The 26,339-nt window shown below is 37.3% G+C and overlaps 1 protein-coding gene across 3 annotated transcripts in view; it reads left to right on the forward strand.

Moving 5' to 3' along the window:
• ADK (adenosine kinase) overlaps positions 1-26,339 on the forward strand; it is a 293,154-nt gene that overhangs the window by 113,760 nt on the left and 153,055 nt on the right. For all 3 annotated transcript variants that reach the window (XM_080598116.1, XM_080598115.1, XM_080598117.1), the window contains exons 5-6: positions 19,866-20,038; positions 24,839-24,947. In XM_080598116.1, coding sequence (XP_080454242.1) covers positions 19,866-20,038; positions 24,839-24,947 — 282 coding nt within the window. The remainder of the gene's footprint in view (positions 1-19,865; positions 20,039-24,838; positions 24,948-26,339) is intronic.

The raw sequence follows: 26,339 nt of genomic DNA on the forward strand, positions 1-26,339 counted from the left end.
CTAGATGTCTTTGCCAAATGTAGTATTATTATTATAAAGTAGGTGTAACTTCCTTTGCCAATCATATTAGGTATGATAGCAGAATGGAATGCCAAGTACTGGCAGCTGTTTTCGCTTTTTTTCACAATCTTTGATATCCCTTGCTTAGTCATTAGTACTTCCACAAACATTTAGCAGGTTAATGTATCAGGTACATATCAGCTATAAACATATTTCTGGCAGTCTTTCAAAGAAACTTTTCTTTTGTAGCTGAAAGAATTCAGTCTTCTATTCAGTGTTTTAAAAATAACTTGGGTTTAGATTATACAAATTGTAGCTGTAAAATTGAACATAGGTATCACAGCATTTATGAAGTATTTAAGAATATATTAGGTTTAATTTATTGTGAAAATTAAAAAAAAAGAAATCATTCAATTCACAATTTTTCACACTTCTCTATAATTTTGCCTAATATTCTAGATGAATAAATAATAAATTCACAAAAAGCCAGCAATCAAAGAGGATAATTTAGAGATAAACTTACTGTATTAGCCAAGACAAATTCAGTGTCAAACTTACGAATTTAATCATTTTTGTGTAAGGAATATTTTATCTTGGTCTACTTGATATTCTTTTCATTGTGTCCTCATTCTCCCCTTCATTCTTCCACCTCTTCTCTAAGAAGACTTTCTTATTCTACTTGTCCATTGCACTGCTGATTTGTTTCTCACTGCTGCAGTTTCACCCTCCTGGAGCTTTTCCCCCATTTTATGATTTTTTTCCTTCTCTTGAAAGTTTGAATGCCTTCATGAGTACAGCTGTCATTTGAAGAAAAAAAAAAAGCAGGGGGGTTCGGGTGGTTAGACTGGCTTCAATTGTATTTGTGTGGGGTTTTTTTGTATTTTTTTAACCATATAACACTACTATATATGTGGAAGTCTGAAGGTAACTGCAGCGCCTGTTCGTGTGTATGTATATGTTTTTCTGAGTGGTCCATATATCAGACCATATATCCATATATATCCATATGTCTTTGGAAAATGTCATTTCATCTTCCAAATATATGGTGTAATTCCATCCTTCCTGAGCCTTGTGGCAGGCATTGTGCTGGGTACTGTGTTCTGAACACAGATAATACTGGTTGCATGTGTAGTATTAATTGCTTATTGCAGCTGAATATTATTTTGGCTAATTTTGAGTAAGCAGATTCTTTTTTTTTTTCTTTTTGGCATGATGTTTATAGTATAGTCAAGAAATATTTAAGTATGGTTTATCATCTGCCATATTTTTTTGAACCACATTTTAGGCTTTCACTGGAGTTCAGTATAAAACGTACAAAAAGAAAATTGCTTCATAATTGTCTGTAAGAGCTAGCCTCCTTTTATTTCAGTTTCTTAGAGTATACTGGAGACAATGATTTTATGTTTTCTGATGGAAGCAGCAAGGTTTTATATGCATAACTGGAACAATTTATTGATTGACTGAACAAATTTTCCCCATGTACTAGTAACAATAGCTTGGTTTTCTTCTTGGTACATTCAGTTCAAGGACACCTTGTCTTGGAGTAATAGGTTGTTGAAGGGATAACAATTCGTGATTATTTTCTAAGGTGCTATAGGATTTTTTTTTGATTTTTTTTTTTATTTTTTTCCCTCCCAGACAGAAAAAAAAAAATACTGGGGAAATCAGCTAAGTGAACATCTTCCACTGCTGACATGCTTCTAAGTGAGCAAATAGGACTCTACTGCTGTAATGTTTGTTATACAATAGCTGTTTATTACAATAAAGAAGGTAGATCTTGAGATGTACTTAAGCTGTTTAAGTGGTGAAATAAAAAGTCAAATAATTTCATAACGCTCAGTTGTGCGTAGTATAGTTATAATTGCTTCTGTATTTTTAAAGTAGTTTATATCTTACCAAAACACCAGGTTTTTCTGTTAACAGTAGATGTGTAGGGTTAAATTTTGAATTCTATAGATCTACTGATTTGTACATACTTGATTAAAGTCATTAATACTCTCTAAGTGCAATTCATCATTGCACATTGCCACTTATCAGAAATCATTGCTGTGCTGCAGAGTACTCTGAATTTTCTCTTCTCTTTTTTTTGTTCCTTCTCTATATACAGGAATGTAATCTGCTGATCCTAACCTTGGTATGAACAAACTGGCAGTGGTGCGGACTGACAGTCTAATAACGATTCAAGAGGGTTTGGGTTTTTCTTTTAAGGGAGTCTAAAGTATTTGAGGAGTAGTCTTAGACTTCGGTATTAAAGCATTGCAAGATTGTTTGTTTGTTTGTTTTTTTAGTTTAATTTTGCAACACCTGGAGTTTGCTGTGTGAGATCTCTGGTAAGGTTACGGTTCAAAGGAATTTTGTGGCTTCCTACTTTCCTATCTTCTGAATGTGCAGCCTACAGAACTGTAGGGTGGTTGTCTTTTTAAAACCTCTCTCTGAAACAGGCCAAGGTATCTGTTTTCTTGTGTTTTTACCTCTCTCTTTTTTTTTCTTTATTTTTAAACTGCTATCTTTTGTTGAGACTTGAGCGATTGTTAAGACGTATAATGGATTAGCGAGGAAATTAAATATGCTTCCTTGACTAAGGTATGCTACTTTCGGCTTTTAGTGGAGGAAAAATTTGGGATTTTTTTTAAAGAAACAATTAATCTACAAATCATATTTAATTGCAGGAATGACTGTAACAACATCGTTTTCCTACATTTGTTACCATAAACCTTCCAAAATGTTAAGATACTGGCTTAGACTGAGATTTTAACAAATCCAATTTTGAAAATAAAGTGTTTTTTGGCTTGTGTACAAAGAGCCCTTGAAAGTATGCTGGTGCTGGAGCTCTGCTGTAGATACAACTTAGCAAAATCACTGCTGCTGAAGGGCGAGCTTTTAGTATTGCCAAATATAGAAGGAATCCTCACAGTGAGCAATTAATTTTCCCCTTTGTAGGGGTGATCTGAGGATTTGATAAATCTGCATTTAGACACACCAAGCATGACACTAGTCGGTTCACAAAGGTTTGCGGTGAGTGAGTAATACTAGTTCCCTTGGTATCTTTCTATTGTTTTGAGCTTGGTGGAGGAATAGGAGCGCCTACTGAAGAGGTAGACTTGAAATAACTGAATTCAGATTCATTTTCTAACCTACCCTTTGAAGGAGGCTATTGCTTAGTATTTGGCTTGTGTTTGTCTGTCAGTGTTCAAGAGATCTAAAAGTAGTCATGGACTTATAAGTGGCCCATAGAAATAAAATGAGGAAAGAAAATGCTTGCATTCTATGTGGAATCTGTATTGCAAAAGTAGAGGAACTCTTCCATGAGAAAACCAGAGAGGTCTGAAAGTAAAGAATCTTCATTACCCAGTTGCATTTCATCAGTAGAAATACTAGCCTTGTGAGGCTAAATGTAAACTTGGTCAATGCTTTTCAGGTCCTCTGAGAAACTGATGACTGGGGGTTTCCTCCTCTGAAATTCCAGTGTAAAACCTAGCACATAACAGATTTCAGATTCACACAAATCTGGAGATCTTTATGCAACAGGTCAATTTGTTTTCTGGAAAAAAAATAATAAATTTGAATGACGAAAGAAAGGGTAAATAAAATTACAAAAAAAGAAGCAATGACAATCATAACTAATGCCTAGTCAGATAATGTGCTGAAGTGGCAATACACAATTCATACCTTCTGCCTAGAGAGATCCCATCCCAGAGAGGGAGGACCCATCCTGGCCATCTTCTATCATGATTCCACAGATCATTCACAGTGCAACACCTGTACATTGATATGTGGTATGGCGAAGTGTGAATATGGGATTATATGTATTAGAAATGTGACTAACTGAAAGGTGGCCTGTTGCCAGGGGTGGGCTGCTTTTAGTAGCTTTTTCTCGGTTCTGTATTAGTCTGTCTTAAAATAAGAGGAATCACATTGCTATATCAATAAGAATATTAAAAAAGAAACAAATAAAACCTGGTTTCTATAGAAAAAAACACAGACACACACAAAAAAAACCAACCTTGGGATAACATATCAAATCCCTACAGTATTTTCCAGTTTTTGGGTTATGTCATGTTAATAAAGGGATGAATTATTTCAGCACTGTTAAAATAATCTGCAGAAATGATTTTCATTAACACATGAACAAACTACCTTAATTTCAGTTTGCTGCTCTTAATACTAAATTGTTTTGGTTTTATGCAAGTAGCTTTTATACCTAAACTGGTGAAAAAGAAATGTAATTGTATTTTCTTAAGAGTAAAAAAAATAATGAGATTGACAATAAAATCCAACACATAGGCAGTAATTTTATAACAGTGTCTAGTATTGATCCGGGTTGTTCAGTTTCAAATTGCTTTACAGTTATTAATGAACATATTCACAGTCCACTGAGGGAACAATATATTTGTATTCTGAAGACTTAAACTTGAATTGTCATACACTATGTATAGCAACTTATCAGAATCAAGATAATAGGACCAAATTCTCTTTTAATCCATATTGGTGTAATCCCACTGATATCAGTCAGGTTCCACCAATATAAGTATGAGCAGAAAATTGGCTTTTAGGTTAAAAGAATCTGAACTACTTAAGAATTTGTTCTGGAAAATTAAGAACAAATTAATGAGTTAACCTTTTATGTAGTTACTTGTAAGCGTTTACATCAAGAGAAGTGGTGTTATGCCAATTATAACTGGTGAGTGTTTTAATATTGATAGTTGTAATTACCTGTCAGTTGATTTATTGTCAGATTCTCCTCTTAATGGAGTTTAGAATCTTTTTTTTTGGTGGTGCCTCAGACATTCTAATGTCTTGGCATTTTTCATACATTCACTGCCTGAAGCATACATTCAGTGCCTGCAGCTAGTTTACTGCTTCTGTTTTAAGTATCATTTCCAAATCTTGCATGCTGTATTACAAATACAAATTTGCCTTGGATGTCATTTTATCATCTTGACAGCCTCCTAATCTACTATGTTCTTCTGCCTCTTTAGAGAATAAGTAGATGGAATTACAAGTTGTTATCCATGGGAAATCATGTAATGATGTAATTAACATTAGTAGAACAGCTAACAATAATGACAACATCCAGAAACTCCAGAAAGAATCCTTAAAATTATGTTGCAATTTTTATCTTGTTAAGAGGGAAAGTATCCCAAGAGTTCATCATTTCAATTTTTAGTTTGAAAACACTTCATTTTAGTTTTCCTTAGGTGTTAGGTTAAATACATTTATACTTTTGCAGTTCTTTATATTACGGGGTTTGTGCTGCACAGAAAAAAGATGATACAGAAGGATCAAGTAACAACAGGATAATTTTAGACCCAAATTAATTAGCACATATGCAGTTAGGGTTTCAGATGAAGTACATGCTGCCTGATACACTGGATCTTCAGGATTCAGAATTAGCATGTTCTGCAGCCAGTGCAAGCAAGATACAGGGCTGTTGGCTAGCCCAGTGCTGCTGAAAGCAGTCAGTGCCCCTGTGCAGAAAACAGCAGAGAGCGCTGAATTACATTGCTGCTTATGCTGTTTTACATCTTTAGCTTCTATAAAGCATACACAAAAATATTTCTTAAAGTAAATGGACTATTATATATGCTCAGATGGAGGTACTTTATGACAGCTTTATTATAAAGAGCAGGTAATTCTCGGTGCTCGGAATTGTCTGTGGTGGTGGGGTGACAGATTTTATAATGACTAATCAAGTCACTGTATTCGCAATGCATTGACTGAATTTGGGTGAATTTGAGTGAGATTAATTGGGTGTCCTCTATGACATATACATGCCAAGAGTGTATCACACCAAATTTTGCCTACAGCGGATGACCATTTAGTTTCTTTTCTGCACAGTTATTAGCTATGATGCTAGTAGTAACATAAAGGTCCTAGAGTGTGTTTTGAATAGCAGTTCCTTCTGGATACTTCATTGACTCTTTTGTCTCCTTTTCAGTGGTAACTATTGCACCTCTTGCCTTTCAAAACTAAATTGTGAATTGGTATTTCACGCTAGAAGTGCAATCTTCGTTAATAGTGGACATCCCAAAATACAGAAAAAGGTAGATGAGAAAATCCTAAATTTGTGAATTGGGAGAACAGAAGATGAGCAAATTTTCAGTCTGTATTGTTTTTTTCACTTGTATTTAAAAGACTTCTTGCTGATCACATGATCAGAAACAATTGGAAATACATGTTGCTGAATTAGGTTTCTGTAAGGGTCACTTGTGGTTTATGACACTTGAGTGATTTGGCAGGCGGTTTATCTTATCTTTGGCAAATCTGAATGCATGAGTGAGATGCTTAGGGAGCTCTGTTCCCATTGCCTGAATATTTGGGGCTCGTGGCTGTAATGAAATCATATTTTGAAAATGAAGTTGTACTTATTTATCTATATATAAACATGGTTTGTTTTCATTACAGGAATTCCATTTACACATTTTTCCATTTTTCACAGGAAAAAAAGGCAACAATACTCCATATTCCCCTTCATAAACTATTGGTTTTTCAAGATTTGGCATTTTACTGTTACACAAACTTCAAAGCAGATGAGATATTGTTTCCTTATTTTACTTTACATTCAAGAGGTACTTTCTTAAGAGTGTTTTGTACTCGACATCAATCCTTGATATATCTTGACATATCTTAACTGTTGTAGTTTAGTAAGGTAGGCACTGTATACGTGCATTATAGGTGATATAGGGCGGTTGTGGGGGGTTTTTTGTTTGTTCATTTTTAAACATTGAAAAAATGAAGCTATACACACATACTTGCAGATATTCCTTTAGGTGAAATTAAAAATAAATTACTCTGCCAAATGAAAAGATAATATATACAGGGTCAAAATAGGCCTGGATTCGATCTCATTTGCATCTGCATAAATTGTGCACAACTCCATTGAAGTGAGTAAATTTACATCAACACAAAATTGGATTAATTGAGATCACAATCAGTTCTGTTGGGCTTTCCAGCATCTCAGAGGAAACTGGAAAAGGAGATCTTTAACTTCAAAATACAACTCATGTTGACTGTTTTTTAATACCTTTCAAAGAATATTAACTGGATCAGGATTATACAGTTATCAACAAAACATCTTCTTTGTGTTTCGTGTATTGATTTCTTTCGGTTAATTTTGATTTTAGAGTTTGAAAGAAATATTTCTATTGTGAAAAAGATAAGATTCATCAAGTCTGGTCTTGCAGTTTGTGAAACCAACAGTAGAAGACTAACTCTTCTATGAATCAAGACTAACATTCTATTAAATGTAAAATTTCCCTCACCTTCCACTCATGCCAGATGAGGTCTGGGAGTTAGCGTTGTGGCTCAGCTGATCATGGGAGATGTCAAAGCTTTTAGCTGTGACTGTATTCAGAAAAAAAAAAAAAAAAAGAGCAATGTGAGGTCCTTTTTATTGAGTATATAGCAGTTGGTGACTATATTATCTGTTCTGTGAAAATTATTTGAACTTAGCACAGAATTTAAGCTATATGCCAAGAAATTCAGGTACTGCCAATTACTGCTTTCGGCTGTGTATAATTATATGTGATTTCTCTTGTCCATTTTGTTTAAAAATAATGAATTGTTTGGTTAAAATTTCTTGCAGGTATAGAAGTTACCATGAAGGAAGGAGTATATTAGCTCAAAAAAATAATCAACAATGTTAATGAATAATTACATTTTGCTGTTTTGCTTGCTATCTTGGGAATCAGAATAGAATATATTTACAGTTGATGACAAACAGAAGCCTCCTTTAGAAATGTTTTGTCAAAGATACTCTTTATGTCCAACCACAGCAAATCTAAAGGTGTGGGTGAAACTGGCAAGGGGAAAAGTAAGATTGTTGTGAAGTGGGCTGAATACAAAGCAGTGTTTACATGCATGAGATATAGGAAAAATAATATTGTCACCATTCAGTTATTGGTGAATGGAATAAAAGCCATTTATTTGTGTAAATGGATAATATTGACTGCAGTGGAGGAGCAGAGTGCCATCTATCCGACAGGCGGTAACTCAAAGTTCTCTGAGGTGGGCCTCAAAACTGCCACCCCGGAAGTCCTGCAGAGGAGGCCTCTGACTTCCCTCCTGCTTTTGCAGGGCGCAGGGGCTGGTGCTGGTGTTGGTGTGGGGAATCAAGGGCGCTCTGAATCCATCAGGCCTCTGGCAGGCGAGCAGAGGGATGTGATGGTACGTGCACAGAGCCTGCTGAGCCGCTGGGGCAGATGAGCCGCCCGAGCAGAGCGTTGCATGGGATGGCCGCTTGTCCAGGCTTCTGAGTGTCAGCCAGCATGAAATGATAAGAAATGAGTACTTCTTGTGCAGCTAATGGTCTGTGTTGATTTTGTATCTTGTTGGTACTGGAATAAGGACCTGAAAGGTAATTTAGAAATGTGAAATTGTATACTTTATCAGAAGGTAACTGTTGCTTTTTGAACTGTGTAAAGGCACCAATGTTTGTATGTATAGCAATTAAAATAATGAATTTGTTACAGTAGCATAAAAATACGTTTATTTTTGAGAAAGTGAATATTTTCTATTGGGAGTGCTATGGTATGTAATCTTCTTATGTTCTAAGAGCGTGCATGACTTCTATTTGAAATCATTGTCCACATGTGCTCTGTGGATCCAGATTCCCTCAAACCTTCAACTGTGTCCGTGTACCAGGCAGTCTTTGAAGGTTCCAAGTTTTCAACTTTCTGTGGTTGCAAGTGACCCAAAGCATCTGTAGGCTTTTCTGGGACTTACCTGTTCTAAGGCAGTCATTCTTGAGTTGATTCATACTTTCCTTCTTTAGGAGAGGGATTGCTCCTTAAGCACACTGAACCTTGGAGGGGAGGCATTTCCATGTGGAACTGTGGATGGAATATTTGGGATAACAGCTAGGAGAAGCCAATCCTGAACTGTAAATTCCTGATGGGTAGACTCAAAGCCAAATAAAACCTTTCTGAAGCCTTTGTTATTCAGAAGGATCCTAGTCTAGTGAGAGTAAGCCTTGAAGCTAGAGGAGAAATAGCAGATTTTTTAATTGTATTTTATTTTTAATTTGTAATTTCTTTTGGAGAAACTTCTTTCTTAACTCTGGAAGAAAGAAAGTTTTTATCAGCTTGGGTGGAATGCTCCACCATGATGCTATAAGCGTTGCTGTACATACTTAACAAAGTTTTGCACCCTCTGATTAGGTATTTTGGTCTTTTGGAGCTTTTTTTTTTTTTTTTCCATTTCCTTACAAGATCACTCATTTACTTTGCTTACCACATCACTCTAGAACTTATTTGGAGCTCCTGGAACACTTCCTCTTTCACACTCCTATCAAGAAACAGATTTTGGCTAACATGTTAATTTGTACACTAGTGCTGTTGGCACTAAGAGGCAGCTAATTAGTTGTCTTCCTGACTTGATTGCCTTTGTGGCATAGTGTGACAGGCTCTTATTTAGGCTCTCACTTACAATCTGTAAACAAGTTCCTGTTACCTGTGAGCTATATCTGCCAATTATAGGAAACAATAGTTTCTAGTGGATAATACTGTTTAAAAAAAAAAAGTTACACATACAATTTCTTCAAAACAGTGAGGCACTACTGAAGCATTGCCATAGATGTTGTATTGCCAAGTGTTGTTGTTGTTGTTTTGGTTTGGTTTTTTTTCAGAAAAACCTAGGCATCTTCAGTGACATCTCAGGAATGTCTCTTCAAGTGTTTTGCAGATTTTTGCAGGGAGTTGATCCACTTTCTCTCTTCCCAGCCCACCCCTCTGTTATGTGTTTGGTGCAGCATCTGGGCATGATGCATCGTTGTACTGAGGAGTTTGAGTGTCTGCATATTCCTGTGACTATTAGGTAAACTTGTAAGGTTCAGATACTATTTGAATCAGACAGCGTGGGAATGAGATACAGAAATTAACTATTAACTGAATAAAAAAAATCAAGTTATTTAATAGTAAATGACGTATACTTTTTATAGGCACATTTGCAACTGGCCTTTCCCATCTCTTTTGACCCACAAAGATTGGGATTCAGAAATGGAAGGTGGAAATACATTTCACACTACCCACTACTTGTTGCTGTGGCAACATAGATGCATAATTTTATAAGGAAGCATTTTCAGCATTTGGAATAGATAACATTTTGTCTTTTTTGCTATTTCTGGTTGAGAAATACAATTATGATTAATCAAGTTTTTATAATTGTCACACATTAACTTGAAATACAATATAAGTTATGTTTGTAAAATGTGTAGTAAGTTATAAATTAGTAACAAGGGTGATCTCTAATTGCTCAGGAAAGCCTTTTAAGATGAAGGGTTTGCTGTGACGAAAAGAATTACAATGTGTTACAAGCACTTTGGTAAATAGTTTAATGTATTGAGAATTCTTGACAACAGATAGATGAAGACCTGCCACTTTAAAAACTCACTTGCCTTAACTGCTTTCTAACTTCAGTAGTCAAAAGCTGTTAAGCTTTAAGTGCTCTGTCATATTTGTGGGCTTTTATAGTAGAAGAGTAGAGCAAACAGCAGTGATGATGGAAAACGATGGTGGGTAGACTTAAAATACTGTAAAGCATAGAGACAATTGTACGTAATGCCTGGAATTGTAACCTTTCTGAATGAAATGATCAGCCATATGTGCCACCCTTACGGACCCTGGAAGAAGAAGAGAAGAAATGTACCCTGTTGCTAACTGTGCATGAAATTGCAGTGTTAGGAGATATTGACCAGATGTTTCAATCTCAACAAATAGCTTGTTATGTGACTGAGTGAAAATCTCTCTGCTGCTTTGATCACATACACCTTAAAGGAAGAAGTAATTTAATAGAGGCTGTCAAAGTTCATCACTGTCAATAAACTTTGACTTGACCTTTGCCATCTGTTTTTGATACTGTTGCTGATAGAAGCTGATAGGCAGCTGTTTACAGTTTCTGCTTTATGAACTCTGTGCTGCCAGACAATGGAGGAAATGTCTTCACTTGTGGATTTTTTGCTGTGATTGGGAGTGTGGGTGTATTCATTGAGACTGTACATCATCTAGCAAGCGAGTGACACATGCACACATTTTGGAAGGGAAGACTTGCTTTAAGGTTACAGATATGCAAAATGATGTGTGAAATAGCCCAAAATGCCATTTTGCAACAATATCATCTTCATTCACAGCTTAGTACTTAAGTAATATACAGTGGTTTATTCTGGAAAGTTTAAGGGCATTTTTAAAGTGCTTAAGTCTTCCTTGTATCTCCATGAAGTGAGTGCTAATTCTGTACATGTAGAGTAGGCTGAGGCACGGTTAGCAGCAGTGCACAGTTGCACAGTAAGTCTTACTGTACCCAAGTGTGACTGTGCATTTTCTTATGTTAGCATGCTCTTAGTAACACACCACAGCTCCTAACCACACAGAATATCAAGACTCTTTTTGTTGGGCTTTACTTGCCACTTTGCCATATTTCCTGGTGTTCAGTGAGGAAGTTACTATCTTTGAGGTCTTTTACTGATAAAGGTAATATTGAGCCTTATCTCATACACAGCTTTGTACCATTAGCAAATCTCTTAATAAACAGCTGTATACACTGAAACAGTTATGGAAGTAAACCTAGGATTCTTACTGTTATGACAGCTTTTGTGTAACTGTCATTTGAGGGATGAAGAACTTGCATGACCAGTCCTGTTATCTAGGTGTATTATTTTTTACTTAATTTTGAGAAGGGACCACATTCATATTGTGAAAGGGGAAAGGGAGCAATGCATCAGATCAAACAAGGAGGTAGTTAATGCTTTGGGTTCTGTGCTTTGTAGGGGACGGCACTCAAGGCCAGCTGCAGTCTCATTTATGTGCTTTGCAAGTTCTTGCAGGAGTCTTTCTGCCTTTGGTCTCAAATAACGTACAATGAACTTCAGAAGAGAGGCTGCAGCAATTCAGATGTTGGAGGCAGAGCGATAGCATTAGAAATACAAGATAAGAGGGTGTCTGAGTAAGGAATATTAGAGGTAACAGTCTGGACTGGCCAATATGTAAGGGTCGGAATAAATGAGAGCTAGCTTTGGCCACATTGAAACTTTGAAATATGGTTACTCCATGTTTAATTACTGAAAATGTGGTTGTATTTTCTTGTACAACGAGAAGTTTAGAAACTAGACTAAAAATAAAACATCAGAAGAGCAGATGAAGGGCAAGAGGGGAAGAATAGGAAGTGAAATGCAAAAGAAAACAGCAGAGCTGAAAACAGTTTTGTACAATAGATTTTGTCAAGAGGCAGTTTGTTAGCTTTGTCTTTTTAAATGTAGAAATGAAGTACTCTTCCTGGATGATTGATGTTCTGATGGACAATTAATTCAAAAAGCTATAGTGAAATGCAACTTGAGGCACCACATGAGGCACCACACTAAACCTAACGGATATTCCTGTGCAAGGATTTGGATAGTGTATTGTCATCCAAATCCTGGTAAGATGTAGATATTGGTCTCAGTGCAAGGATTTAGCTAGTCTTTCCTTTACAAAATATTATCGCTTTTATCTCATTTGACTGGAAGTTGCTTGAGGGTGTTGTCATGCATTTTAACAATATCACTTCCTCATGCAAGATTTGGCAGCTTCAACTGATGGTGGAGGAATTACTGTACAGGACATGGGATTCCTTTTTGCAAGTCTGCTTTTATAAAGATAAGCTTATTTTTTCGTTTTCCATTTTTTTATGTGGCCATTACGTGATAATAGCCATTGCGATCTTTAAATGTTTGTTTATCAATGAAAGAAAGAAAGGAAAAAAGGATTCCAAAGGTGTTGGAACAAAACTGTATTATCTTGTCTGCTATGCAGGATCCTAATGCTGTATTCGAGACTGCTTGTAACAGTAATTCCTGAGCTAGGTACGCTGAGGATGGATTCAGGTTAATTTTCTTCATAGCATCCTGCATGGTGCTGTGGTTTAGATATGTGACCAGAACAGTGCTGATAGCACACGAATGTTTTTAGCTATTGCTGAGCAGTACTTGAGCGGCATCAAGGCCATCTCTGTTTCTCACTTTACCCTCCACCCTACCCCCTCCCCACCAAGTGGGCAAGAATTTGGGAGGGGACATAGCCCTAACCCAGACTCACCAAGGAGATATCCTATGCTGTATAGAGTATTCTCAGCATAAAACTGGGGGGAGGAGGAGGCAGGGGCAATTTTTCCAAGGTATCTGTTCCTCAGAGGCTAGCTAGGCTTCAGACTGCTGGTGGGAGAGGGTGAGTGGTTGTCTTTGCATCTTTTTTTTTTTCTTTTTTTTTTTTGGGGGGGGGGGGGTTACTCGGGTGGGTGGCCAAGCTCCACCACAACTGATCTCTCACTCCCCCTCCTCAAAGAGGAATGGAGAGAAAATATGATGAAAAGGGCTCAAGGGTTGAGATAAGGACTGGGAGATCGTGCAGTAATTGTCATGATGGGCAAAACAGACTCAGTGTAGGGAGATAGTAAGATTTATTGCCTATTACTAACAAGCTAGAGAAGCGAGAAACAAAGGAAAGAAACCAAAAGCACCTTCCCCTCCATCCAGCCTCTTCCACCTCCTCCCTCCGAGCGGTGCCGGGGAAGGGGGGAATGGGGGTTATGGTCAGTCTATAGCGCTTCTCCGCCGCTCCTTCTCAGTCACGCTCATTCCCTGTGCTGTGGGGTCCCTCCCACGGGATGCAGTCCTTGCGGAACTGATCCAGAGTGGGCTTCCCACAGGCAACAGCTCTTAAAGAACTGCTCCAGATATGGGTCCATACCACGGGGTCCATCCTCAGGAACAAACTGCTGCAACCTGGATCCCCCACAGGCAGCAGCTCCTGCCAGGTCACCTGCTCCTGCGTGGGCTCCTCTCCACGGGCTACAGGTCCAGCCCGGAATCTGCTCCGGCAGGGGTCTTCCACAGGCCACAGCCTCCATCAGTGCAGGTCCACCTGCTCCACCGTGGTCTCCTCCACGGGCTGCAGCATGGAACCCTGCTCCACCGTGGTACTCCATGGGCTGCAGGGGGACAACCTGCTTCACCATGGTCCTCACCACAGGCCGCAGGGGACTTCTGCTCCAGTGCCTGGAGCACTTCTCCCCTTCCTTCACTGACCTTGGCACCTGCAAGGCTGTTCCTCACTCCTCTCATTCTCCTAGCTGCTGTGTGGTCCAGTGTTTTTTTATCCCCCTGTCTTAAATATGCTCTCACAGAGGCGCAAACAACATCACTTATTGGCTCCTCTCTGGTCAGCAGTGGGGCCCTTACCTAACATGGGGCAACTTCTAGATTCTTCTCACAGAAGCCACCCCTGTGGCCCCCTGCTACCAAAACCTTGCCGCGTAAACCCACTACAGGGGGGAAGGAGGAAGAACATTATTATTATTTCCCTTATTAAACTGTATCTTGATCCACGTGTTTCTCTCACTGCTGCCCTTGCAATTGCCTCCCTCCTCCCTCTGGGGAACAGTGAGTGAGTGACTGGGTGGGGTCATAGCTGCTGGCTGGGGTTAGCACACCACAGCAGGGATTTGAAATGATATAGTGTGTGTAATGGTAACTGAATATTGCATTCCAGTTGTGCGTGAGATGTATCACATCACTCACAAGAAATGTGAGCTCACTCACTTGGAACAGTAACATTGATGTCTTTTTTAGGATTGTTTTGCATATTGGCAGGTTTTCCCTCTTTTAAGATCTATGTAAGGTTTTGATCCCACTTTTGCTTGCTTTATCTGTTTTTCTAAGATGAGGTGTGATGTATTTTCTTTTAATATTACAATATTCCTAAAAGCTTTTTAATGGACTACGCATATAATTGGTGATAAGAAATGTTCTAGGCGGACAACAGATTGGTGAACCCTTCTGAAGAGTGTATGGACTCATTTTACGTTCTCAAGAGGATAGATAGTCCAGATGCTGTATGAAAATGAGCCATTTCTGCTCTGATAGACTAAAATGAATGCTTCATAAGTTGTTGTTAGCATTGTTTAGTTTAGGTTTTAGCAAACATGTTAAGTCTTAGCTAATTTTAGGTCTTTGGAGTCCTCTCCTCTGTGAGATGCAATTTAAAATAAGATCAGATTTGACAGATCATGCAGAGAAGAGTCCAGCTCCAAATAATGCACTTCAGATGCACTTCAGATGTCTGTATTCAGTAGTGTTAATGAGTTTTGAAGATCCTTCACTGCGGCGGGGCATAATGCTTCTTGTTGTGTTGTCAGTTCCTGGGTATTTAGGCTTCAAGTCTACAGCTGAAAGCTTCTATGTACAGAAGGTATGTCAGTCAAAGCAAAGCTTTGTATGCTTTGGCACTGTTAGTTTAAGACGACTGACAGATGTGGAAATGCACTACTGGCTGAAGCTTTTTTTTTTAAAAAAAAAAGTTCAGGAGCTAAGAAGTTCAGATGGAGAACAATGTGGGACTGATAGCAAATACCATTGTCAACCTCCTTGTTATTATTATCAATGTTATCCAGTTATCAGTGTCATCTACAGCAAAGCATGAAGCCGTAGTAAAACAAGATTATTTTTGAAGGATCTTTGTTTTAGTCAGAGGGCTATAAAGCTGTCTTAAGCTTCTTCGGTATGGTGGTGTTTTTCGGTCTCAAATGGTTGTCTACTGAAACCTAGCAGTAGCAAAGTCCTCTTTTGCAAGAGAAGTCTCTTTGCAACTGATGATAATGAGGTAAATGAGGTCAAGTATTTAGTTTTGCTGCTTTTGCCTTGGTCCTCCCTTTACTTGGATCTTAGCAACAGTAGAGAAAAGCTTTAAACACAGATATTTTGTGATATGGGATACTGGGCTCTACCCCTTGGTCAAAAGCATGGTGTTCTCAAGCTAAATAGGATACTTGGGAAATAAAAATCAATGAACACTCACCTCTCTGTTTCGGGGGTAATTCTTTAAGACCACTGATGATTTTCATATTGCGCGAGTGTGCATTTTTTTGGTTCTCTGGGTATGAGACAACATTCAGGTAACTCTGTAAGCTCACCTTGAATATCGTTCCCAAAGGACAGCACTGAGTAGCCAATTAAAGTCAAGTCCCTTCTCGTGTTAGAAGAAGTGCTTGTAGAAGTGCTTCTGTAATTTGGGAAGGGTCGTTTCCAAAGCTGTTCTGTAATCAGTCAAAAGTGGGAGATAGGTGTACCACATCTTTGAGGCTGAGGGTGTGAGTGGGATGTAGTTAACTCCAAGCGGTATGACAAAGTCACAGTTCATTCTTCAGAAGTTTTGTTTGTTACCAAGTTTTCTTGGCATCTCAACATCTTGCAAGAGAAGACGATGCTGTTCTCTGCAATTGCCACCCTCTCCCAGGAACACAAAGGTTCTCAGGCTTATCTGACAGCTTAAGCATGCAACGGAATTCACCCTGTTAAGTCAGATCACCAAAAAACACTTGAACAGATAGATACTGCTGCTTCTGTGAACCCAAGTTGGTGTCATAAAAATAAGGAGAGAAGCGTTCTGTCATTCCCTGGTATATCTTTGGGTGGCCAGGATGCTGGCCACTTGTCCATGTGCTGGCTTCAGTATTTGATGATAAGGAATAAGTTGCCTGTAGGCATAGGGTAATTTGAGGTAATGAAATCAGCCTAATTTCAAGACAGGGTTATGTTAAAGGCAAGAAAAAGGTTGTTTAAAAAATGTTTGTATTTGCTTTTAGTTTACTAGAGGGCATACAACAGAAGTATGAAGCAAATGCAATCTGTTTAACTCAAGAGAGCATCTGAAAGGTGTTATATTTCCTCTACGCCTTGCTCTGTCACAGATGCTTATTCTGACTGACAAGGTCAGGGCCTGTCCTTGTGTGTACCTGATGCCCATGCTGTGTTGACAGAAGAAAACTTTAGGATGGAGAAACACACTAGATTTCATAAACCACTCTAGATTTTGAGTTTCCTTTGTGGTATTCCCTTCCTGAGGCTGTCTTGCTCCTTCATGATGAGTTCCTACTTTTGACACTTCTGTCTTTGGGCCATTAACAGCCTCAAATTCCCAGGGGTAATAGTGAAGATTCTTGGCGTGGCCAGGTGCCAACCTCTCCTGACCAGACTGTCAATACAGTAAGTTAATAGATGCCTCACTGCCTAGCCAAACCCTAGATAATTAACTCATTATGCTAGTGCCTGCTGAGCTGGGTCATTTTCTGTTTCTGTCTAGAGTCTTTTCATTCAATTAAATCTTCTTTTCCACATAAATCTATAAATTGAATTTGCGGTTTATATGACTATATGCCTGGCATTAAAGTGTGCAGTTTGTTATTGGCCTTAGTTTGATATTGGATGTAATGCTGCATGGTCGTTTCATTGTGGTAATAGTCTTCTGATGACTGAGCCCCTGTCCCCATTTAGAGTGGTTTAGCCAAAATGTTAGCAATGTTAATAATAATAATGGTGTGTGAAGTGGCCCATAGAAATCTATTGTTTCTATATCATGTTATTCAAAATTAGACTCTAGTCCCAGCAAGGTGCTTTCTGTGGCTCATCCTACTAGGTACAACTTGAGTGGTGTGCCACAGGTGTATTTCTGTAGTTCAGTTTCATCAAGTTTTCAGCATCATGTCCCTGTTTTGCCTTTACTAATATGTAGACTTATAACTGGGGTAAAGGAAGAACAGTTTGGAGTTCTTAGGCAACTAGCAAGACCTCGCTACTTTTGTTGTGGGAATATGTGAAGATGGTTCCAAGAAGTTGGGAGTGTTTGTAACTGGAAATCTGTGAAGAGAGACTCTTTCCAGAAACACTGCTGAACTGCTTTTCCATCTTCCTCAGTGTTGCTTAACTTAGCTCAGATGTTCACATGAATACCTATACAGTGGTAATCGCTGTGTAGCCCACCAAGTAATTCCTGTGTTTCAAATAATCATGAGCATCAGCAGAACCTCTGCCTGTGTAAGAACTGGTCTTCACAATATGCAGAGGTTCATCTCAAGAAGCCCCAGATCATGACTTCGAATTCTCAAGAATAACTTTACTTACATTTAAAGTAAGGTTTGTGACAATTATATATGGCATGTTATCACATCTGAATTCAAATTGAGCTGCTGCCAATAGCCCAAACTGTGATATTTTAACAGAATTCCTTTTTTTCACAAAGATGTATGTGAAATATTACTTAGTACTGCTCCAAATGTTGTCAGACTTTACATGTAAAGGATGGAAAAGTTATGTCATTTGCTAGAATGTTGTAACCCTAAGGTGTAGCTCAAAATCTTTACAGATATATATATATATTTTAAGAACTGTTGGGGTTTGTGGAAAGCTGATACTTTGATAAATGCTATTCATAGCTTTTGCTGTTAACTTTTTATTTTGTGAGAGTAAGGTATGCTGTTCAACATGGGATGCAAGACTTCAGGTGCTTCTTACCAGTGTAGAAATTGGTTCCATATTTTCTTACAGTAGGTCACAACATCTTTAGTCTTGTTAAATAATCTGTTCTACTCAAATATACCTCCAAATATAAAATGTTATATCTTCTAAGACATACTAAATGAACACCCTGCAAGTGTCTATAGTGTATGTGAAATACGAGGATGTTGTACATAAATCTCTCGTTAGGGGGTTTATTTAACATCTGTTAATTTAGAGTGATACAGAACAGACAAGCAGAACGTATCTAGAGTGCATTTCACAAATAAGAGACTGAACGCTGCCACCATCTGACAAGACTTTTTAAAAATTTTAAACTTGATATATATCAAGCTGGTGTGGGAAGAGGCCCTGGAACATTTGTCCATTTGCCTTATTAATGAAAACTTTAGCATGACTAAAGAATTTCTTTTTTTCTTCTGGAGCTAGAAGTAATAAAGCTGTGACAAAGCATGTATTTACAGCTCACTTGCTTGACCTTGCTACGACCCACAGCTACCACTAATGCTGATTCGTAATGGAGACATTATCACTTATTTAAATCTTGATTAGGAAACAATTATAAGTAGGGTTTTAGTATAGCAGTAAATTGATGTAGCCTTTAATTCATACTATAGATTGAGCAGATAAGCTTTCTGACTGTAATTAGAGGGAATTATAATGACTTCAGTTGGTTGACTCATCACCAGCAGGGTAGGGCCTGTGATTATTTCTTCACATTTATGTTTTAGTTCACTCTTGATTTTACTTGGGTGCTAAGTTTTATCTTTTAACGTAGTACCAAGTGTAGTTACATTTACAATTGAAAGATGTATATTTTGTGTTAATAAAAGAGAAGTTTTATAAAATAACATAGCACCTTAGCAACACTATACAGCTATGCTCTTTCCTTACAACTCAAGTGACAGAACTGCTCTTAATAAGTTGGGGATAGGTATTTTCGTGTGTGGTTTAACAATGAGAGCGGGGAACACTTCCTTTTTGTGTATAGTCAAATGGTAGACACATGGTTGTTTTCAGTACCATTTTGTTTTTGAATATGTTTTGTGAATGTTGCTAAATGTTTGCTTTGGGGGTTCTTAAATATTGTTTTCCTTATGTTCTCTCTCTCTCTGTATTTTATTTTTGCTTTTCTACAAATTTCCGTTAAAGATACTATGTTGTTTGATTAAATCTAATGTGGAGCATATCCTTTGAGCTGAAGAACCTTTTTTCTATGTTTTTACAAGGTATTTCAAATCTATTTTATAGTGAACTACATCTATTTAAGTGAACTTTACATTAGTTATTAAGCACTCACCAGGATGATTAGGAGTAAATTCTTTATTTGTTGCTGACCTTCCCTTTCTTGATGTACCTGACTTTTTTTTTTTTTTTTTTTTTTTTTTTTTTACTTCTGGCACAGAAGAGTTCTGTAGGATCAGTGTGTGTCACAGTGCTCTGTAAGCACAGAATTACATATGGTGAGCAGAGAGAAAAAATGACAAATAATATATCAGGCATGTTAATTATTTGTTGTTGGCTTTTGTTTTTTTCTGTCAATCTGCAGTGGATGATTCAGAGCCCTTACAAAGCTGCAACTTTCTTTGGGTGCATTGGCAAAGATAAATTTGGAGAGATATTAAAGAAGAAGGCTGAGGAAGCTCATGTGGACGCCCATTACTATGAGCAGAGTGAAGAACCAACCGGAACCTGTGCTGCCTGCATCACTAGTGATAACAGGTATACGGGGCCTTCCATATTTTCCTAAGACACAAATATGTGGAACATAATTTGTTAGGAATATTTGGATTTGAATGATAAAGTATTCACACTGGTTTGAGACAACAGAGGGCTGTATGGCACATAGTTTGGGATCAGGTGGTGTTAATATACCTTCATAGAATAGCAGTTACTCAACTCATACTCAACCACTACTTCTTTCTGAACTTTTGAAGTTTCCAGTTGCTCTGAAGATAGAAAATATATGGAAGACAAAAGTTGCTTAACAAGTATGTTTATACAGCCTTCATGAAAATGGATTGTCGTGTAAGGAATAGACTTGATTGGCAAGTAAAGAATGTACATCAGATAATAATGTGTTTAAAGAGGATACATGTTGGCATATAGCCTGATAAAAAGGGTTAACTTGCTTTTATACAAGAGGAAGAAAAAACACTTTTTTGTTGGGAAGACCTAGTGACTGTAATTCTTTGTCCACATCTTATCTGTTGTTTCTTAATTTTGTCTTTCATGTTTTAATTTATTCATTTTTTTCATATGGCCTCTGCAAATAAAAATTACTCCTTCAGACCTCTGACACCTTCAACCTTACTTATAGACTAAGGACAATATTTTTTGTGGTATTTTGTATGGTTTCAAAGCATTGCATGAGGAAAAAAAAGTGTTTATGGAGTCATCCATTTTGAGTATTGTAATAAAATCAATAAAACAATTTTAGAAAGAGACAACGAAGATGATAAGCATTTATCTTGAGCATGTCTCTTTGCTTTCTTCTTTCTCCCTCTATCCACAACAGTTGAACTTAAGTATTTCTTGTTTGCTGATTACCTACCTCCTGATGATTTTTAGAAGTTCCAAAACCAGACAGTCATGTCTGCCTTAATCTTGAGATGTTGCTAGCACAAACTAACCCTCCCTGCTATTTGCTAGCATCTAAATTTTCTGATACTAGATACTGAAACAATAATGGAAATGGTATCTGTTACCCTGAGGAATGTTTTCTTTATGGCTGTGCATAAGAGCAAAATACCATACCAGCAGCACTAACTGAACTAAGAGCCAGGGGAGGGAGAATTTAACATATAATTTGTAGAACCCTATAGTAAGGTATCCCCTTAGGAACTTCTTAAGACTCTTCTTAATACTCAACCAAGCCTTTCTTCATGTGTAAAATGTTCCAGCCCCCTAACAATTTTGACTGCTCACTGCTGGACTCACTCCTTTATGTCAGTGTCTGTCTTGTAATGGAAAGTGCAAAACTGCACTTGGTACTCCAGATGTGACCTGGAGTGCAGAACAAAGGTATCCCCCTGTTTGGAATATGTAACTTCTTCTTCCCTGCTGACTATAAGCTTGCTCATATAGGCCAGGATGTGACAAATCTTTTCTCTGAGGATACACTGCCGTCTCTTGTCCCAAGTTCCCACCAGCACCTCCACGTTCTTTTCTGCAAAGTATTGTGTCCTGTCAACACTCAGCCTATACTGTTGCATGGAGTTATGCTACTGCAGTTGCATGACTTTGCATTTGCCTTTAAGTCTTCTGCAAGCTTTTTTCTCCAGGCTTTTAGAGATCAACTGAGTGACAGACAGCCCTGTCCTCCAGCTTATCAACCTGTCCCTTGCAATTTAATGCCATACATAATGTCTTACTCTCAGAAAAGAAAGTTCATATTCAATGGAGAAAGGAAGTTCATCCATCTTCATACAGATTTTTGACATTCATTATGTCTACGGATTTTCCCCTTTATCTTCAGATCCGTATTCAGTTTTTCAAAGAGAAGACAAGCAGCAAAGATGTTTGTGCTCTGTGATTCTCTGTTTAGTGACATAATGTCTGTGCATGCATCCTTGCAGCAGTCACCACTTCCTAGTTGGCCTGATGGGAAAATGAAGTCAAGATCATCAATAGACATGCATCAGGAACTCAGGAAAAATGTTTACATCGTTTCCCATGCATTTCAATAGAATTTAAAAGCTTAGGTAAATTTATTCATAAAAATGTCTGCAAGCACTTCTTTAACTTATTAAGTAGTATTTTTTGTTTCCTAACGTGAAACACTTGTCTCTCAATATCAAATCTTTGTTCAAATAACAGAAACTTCATCTCTGGTGGTGCTTCATCTCAATCACTGTTTTAGAACCTGCTTGAGAGTGTGAAAGGATTATGAGAGACTTATATCCCTCCTTAGAGGATAGAAAAAAAGAGGCTGATAGTTGCCACTAAAACCTTTATTGTGCAACCCTCTTCCTTTTATTGCAAGCAAGTTTATTCTCAGCCTTTTGTTTCCCTCTGATCACTACTTGGTTTTCAGCATTTTCTTGATTTGTAAGGATGTCTTCAACCTGCTGCAGTTGATATCTCTATTTATTGGCTAATCTCTTATCCCAACGGAGGCATGTGCTAACTTCCTTTTTCAGGTAATTCAGCTTTCTTGTCTTTTAGAGATCTGTGAGCTAGTAAATAGCACTCCTGGTTTTCCCAGTAAGTGACCGTGTGTATTTATGTTCCAGGTGCCCAGATGTGAATATTTCTTGTTTCTGCTAAGTTTGTCGAGCTTTTTGCTGAAAAGGGTTCTGAGCTAATTTGTGATGTGATTTGTTTTTTTTCAGAGCTTTTCGAGAAAATTATAACCCATGATTAAACTCTAAAATAGTGCCTACACTACATTATAATCTGTGACTTTGGTTCATATGTTCTGCTCATAAATACCCACGTGCACAGAGTTGCCTTTAAGCTATTAGACTTGAAGCACTTCGGCTGTCTCCAATTACTGTATTTCATTGAAAAACATCTACCTTCTCTGTGTTCCATGTGTTGAACTTAGTGCTGTTAGACTTACAGTTTTAATTTGGCAAATTAAATTGCTTCATCTTCAGTGAAGCAATCTTAATTACATATAACATGCAGAGCATCACTACAGTTGGACTTAGCCACTGAGAGCTGGGTTTACAGTTTCAGGGGCATGTGGTGAGTGAAAGGAAACATATGAAGGGTCTTTGCTTAGGTTTCTGGAACATAACTGCTTTTCACTTAGCAACACATATGGGCAGATTTTTTTCCAGCTAGGGCCTTAATGGATATTTAGGGCTTGACAAAACTGGGAAGTTTAATTTGTTTTATTTGGTTTTCAAAAGATTTCTAGGGGTACACACGCGTTCCTTGGATTTACTCGATTCCCTCCTATGGATTTCTTATCAGTGACATTCATCAAGAACGAAACTTCTTGCTTTTTTACTAGTACTGCTGCAGAGGCTTACTCTATTCTTATTCTGCCTGTTTTCCAAATTCGTATTAGTTCTCCTTGGCTTTAGGCTTCAGAATTAAAGAGAGAAGCTCCAAGAACGAGATGAAATGGCACAGAACGCTGATATATATTGTAATATATTTAGAAAAAGTCTAGCTTCTTGTTTAACTTTTGACATACCTCACACATTTGATTGACAGTGATGAAAGCTTCAGGAAGCTCTTGCTTTTTATTGAGTAGGGACAGAAAGAAATGGTGGTAGTGGAAAGATGCTGTTTTGAGTTGGAATAAATTTTCAAGGTTTCCTTGCTTGATTACCTCCGAACACCTGTAGATGGTACTCAGTGGGGAAGCAGAAGCATACCCTGGTAGGAGCAGCCTGTAACAGTTCACACTGCCCCACTGTCATTGCTTGTTAGTAACATTTATGTGGAAAAGGATGGTACGTACGATATCAGTTGTACACATCCTGTAGAAGCTGACATTTTTCAATACACACAATGCACACATTGTATCTGTAACTACACACTACTGGGCAACTGTGGTTAAATACCTTAACACAGCAATGTGTTAGTTTTAAAGGTGCATCCTGTCACGATTAAGTCTCGAAACTTTTTCATAACAAAATTTCACAGAGAAATTTAGTCATGGTAGCTAGAGTTGAAAGCTGGTGTATAACTGTCTATGACCTGCTTTTAGGAGTACATCTATAACTTGTGTGTATTTTATAAGGCTGAATTGAATGTCTGCAGAGGAGGATTAAAAACAGAGTATATCTTATATGTAGCAAAGAAAATACAGGTATTTTTATTCTTGCTAGTTGAAGTTGTGTCCTACATCTTGTGTTGTAATTTGTGAGGAAAGGATGAAGTACAAATGAGTTTTTGGTTGTTTTCTAGTAGGGCACAGATAAACCAAAGGTGTGCCTTTTTTTGCTTTGTTTGTTTGTTCATTTGTTTTTTACAATTAAACATCTAAAAGCCTGGACCCATTTTCAAGTAGCCGATTACTCATTTGCTAGAGGAAAAAAAAGTCTGAGGGGAAGAAAAAAAAAAAAGCTTTTAAAATAATATAGCTGTTTATTGGGAAAAGTGATAATGGCAGGACATACGTATCCAAAAACTGTTTGGTCCTGTTGAGGGAAAATAGTTTTTAGAAGATAAAGAAAAGCAGCTGTTCCATTCTAGATGTTGGATAATAGAAGAGTTTTAATGAAAACCTGCAGATGCTGCACTGTATGTAGGGAGTTGATGACAAAATGGAAAAAGGTTGATTCTAAACAATGAACGAATATGCCCAATATAATAGTGTTAGGTTATGGAAACTAGGTAGCTGGATTTAAAATATGTAATTTAATGTAATTATATTTTATATATTATTCAGAAGTAGCTATTATGAAATGATCAAATAGAGTATATTCATTTTATTGTGCTTTTTGTCTCTCTCTTTTATGTTCCTCTGAGGATGTTTGAATATCTGTGAGAAATTTAGTTCTTCATCAGAAATTTGCAGTAGAATTAAGGAGGATCTAATGCCTGATTTTAATCTCTTAGGTCTCTTGTAGCTAACCTCGCCGCTGCTAATTGCTATAAGAAGGAAAAGCATCTTGATTTGGAGAAGAACTGGAAGTTGGTGGAAAAGGCCAAAGTTTACTATATAGCAGTAAGTTCAGCTTCTTGCAAATTGTGAAAGTTTCTGTTAGAGCAATGAGAGATTTAAGCAATGGCCATGCCTATTGCATACGTTTTGGATGATTTCTTATGAATGTAATGAAAGAAAATGACTTCTTCAATTTTAGCATGGTGTGATTTCTTCAAATTTAAATGTGCAAATGTAGAAGTATGTTTTAGTTGCGTGCTTTCTTAAGGTAGTGGGAAAAATCATAACAACTAAACATATTTTCAGAGCTTTTGTAGTAGTGCATCAAATTTACATTTCACATTTTCTAGTAAATTGTTGTGAAGGATGCACAAATTATGTAGAAAAACACTATTAGCATAATTATTCACTGCAAACAGTTTGAGTTTGTGTGAACAATCTTAATTGCTATTTATTCCATAGTAATTACTGCGGCACCTTTATAACTCAAAATTTCAGAAACAATGATTGTGACAAATCTCTTGAATGTGGGTGGTGGGGCAAACTGATTTTAATGATGAAATCTTACTTCTGGAATAAAGTGGTTTTGAGTATGGGAGATTAGTAGATTCACAGTTAGTATTTTTGTTTTGTTTTGTTTTTGTTTTGTTTTAACAATCCAGAATGAATCAAGCCAGATTACTGTATTTGTGTAGATTACATCTTGCATAAATAAAAGCAGTGAATTTGTTTTCATCTTGCTCTCGAGTTGATATGACTGATCAAAATTAGCAAACACAAAACATCTATGACAGATAAAAACCTCATAACGTGCATGTAATATATGGATTCTGTATGACAGCTGCTTCCATTCTGCTACCTGAGCTATGTGGGAACAGCTGGTAAGAAGTGTAAAAAATTGATTATCCAGGAGGAACAAGTTCATTGAATATACAGTTATTTCTTTTAGCCAGTGTTAATGTCTCCTACAGCCTATTAGTGTGCACTGCTGTAGGCTCTACATGGTTGTTATTGATTCTTGTGTATGGCCAAGACTGCCCCTTTATAAACTGTCAAAAAATACTTATAACCTTCTCAGTGTACGGAGAAAAATACGTCCTGCTGCTATTGCTGTATGTTTGTGCTGCATCAAAAAAATAGAGATGTTTTGTCTATTCATTTTTAATGTCTGTTTTTCAAGTGTTCTGTGTTTATTTCCCAATAATTATACCTCAGTGTGTTCCAAATGCCATGCTTAGGAACTATTGCTACTGGCTAAAAAAATATTGGAAGTCTAAGAGCATTGCTAAATGAAGGACATCGACAAATGTTAACAAAAAATGTTAGTATGCTGCACTAAGCATTTTTAATATTGTTACCATGTTTATATATAAATACCACCAAAGTTTTCAATATATAATCTAAAAAAAATCAAACTTAGTGGAAATGCTTTAGGAAAAGTGGGAAACATTAAAT

Source organism: Anser brachyrhynchus (assembly GCF_964034855.1).
Source record: "Anser brachyrhynchus genome assembly, chromosome: 6".
NCBI lineage: Eukaryota > Metazoa > Chordata > Aves > Anseriformes > Anatidae > Anser > Anser brachyrhynchus.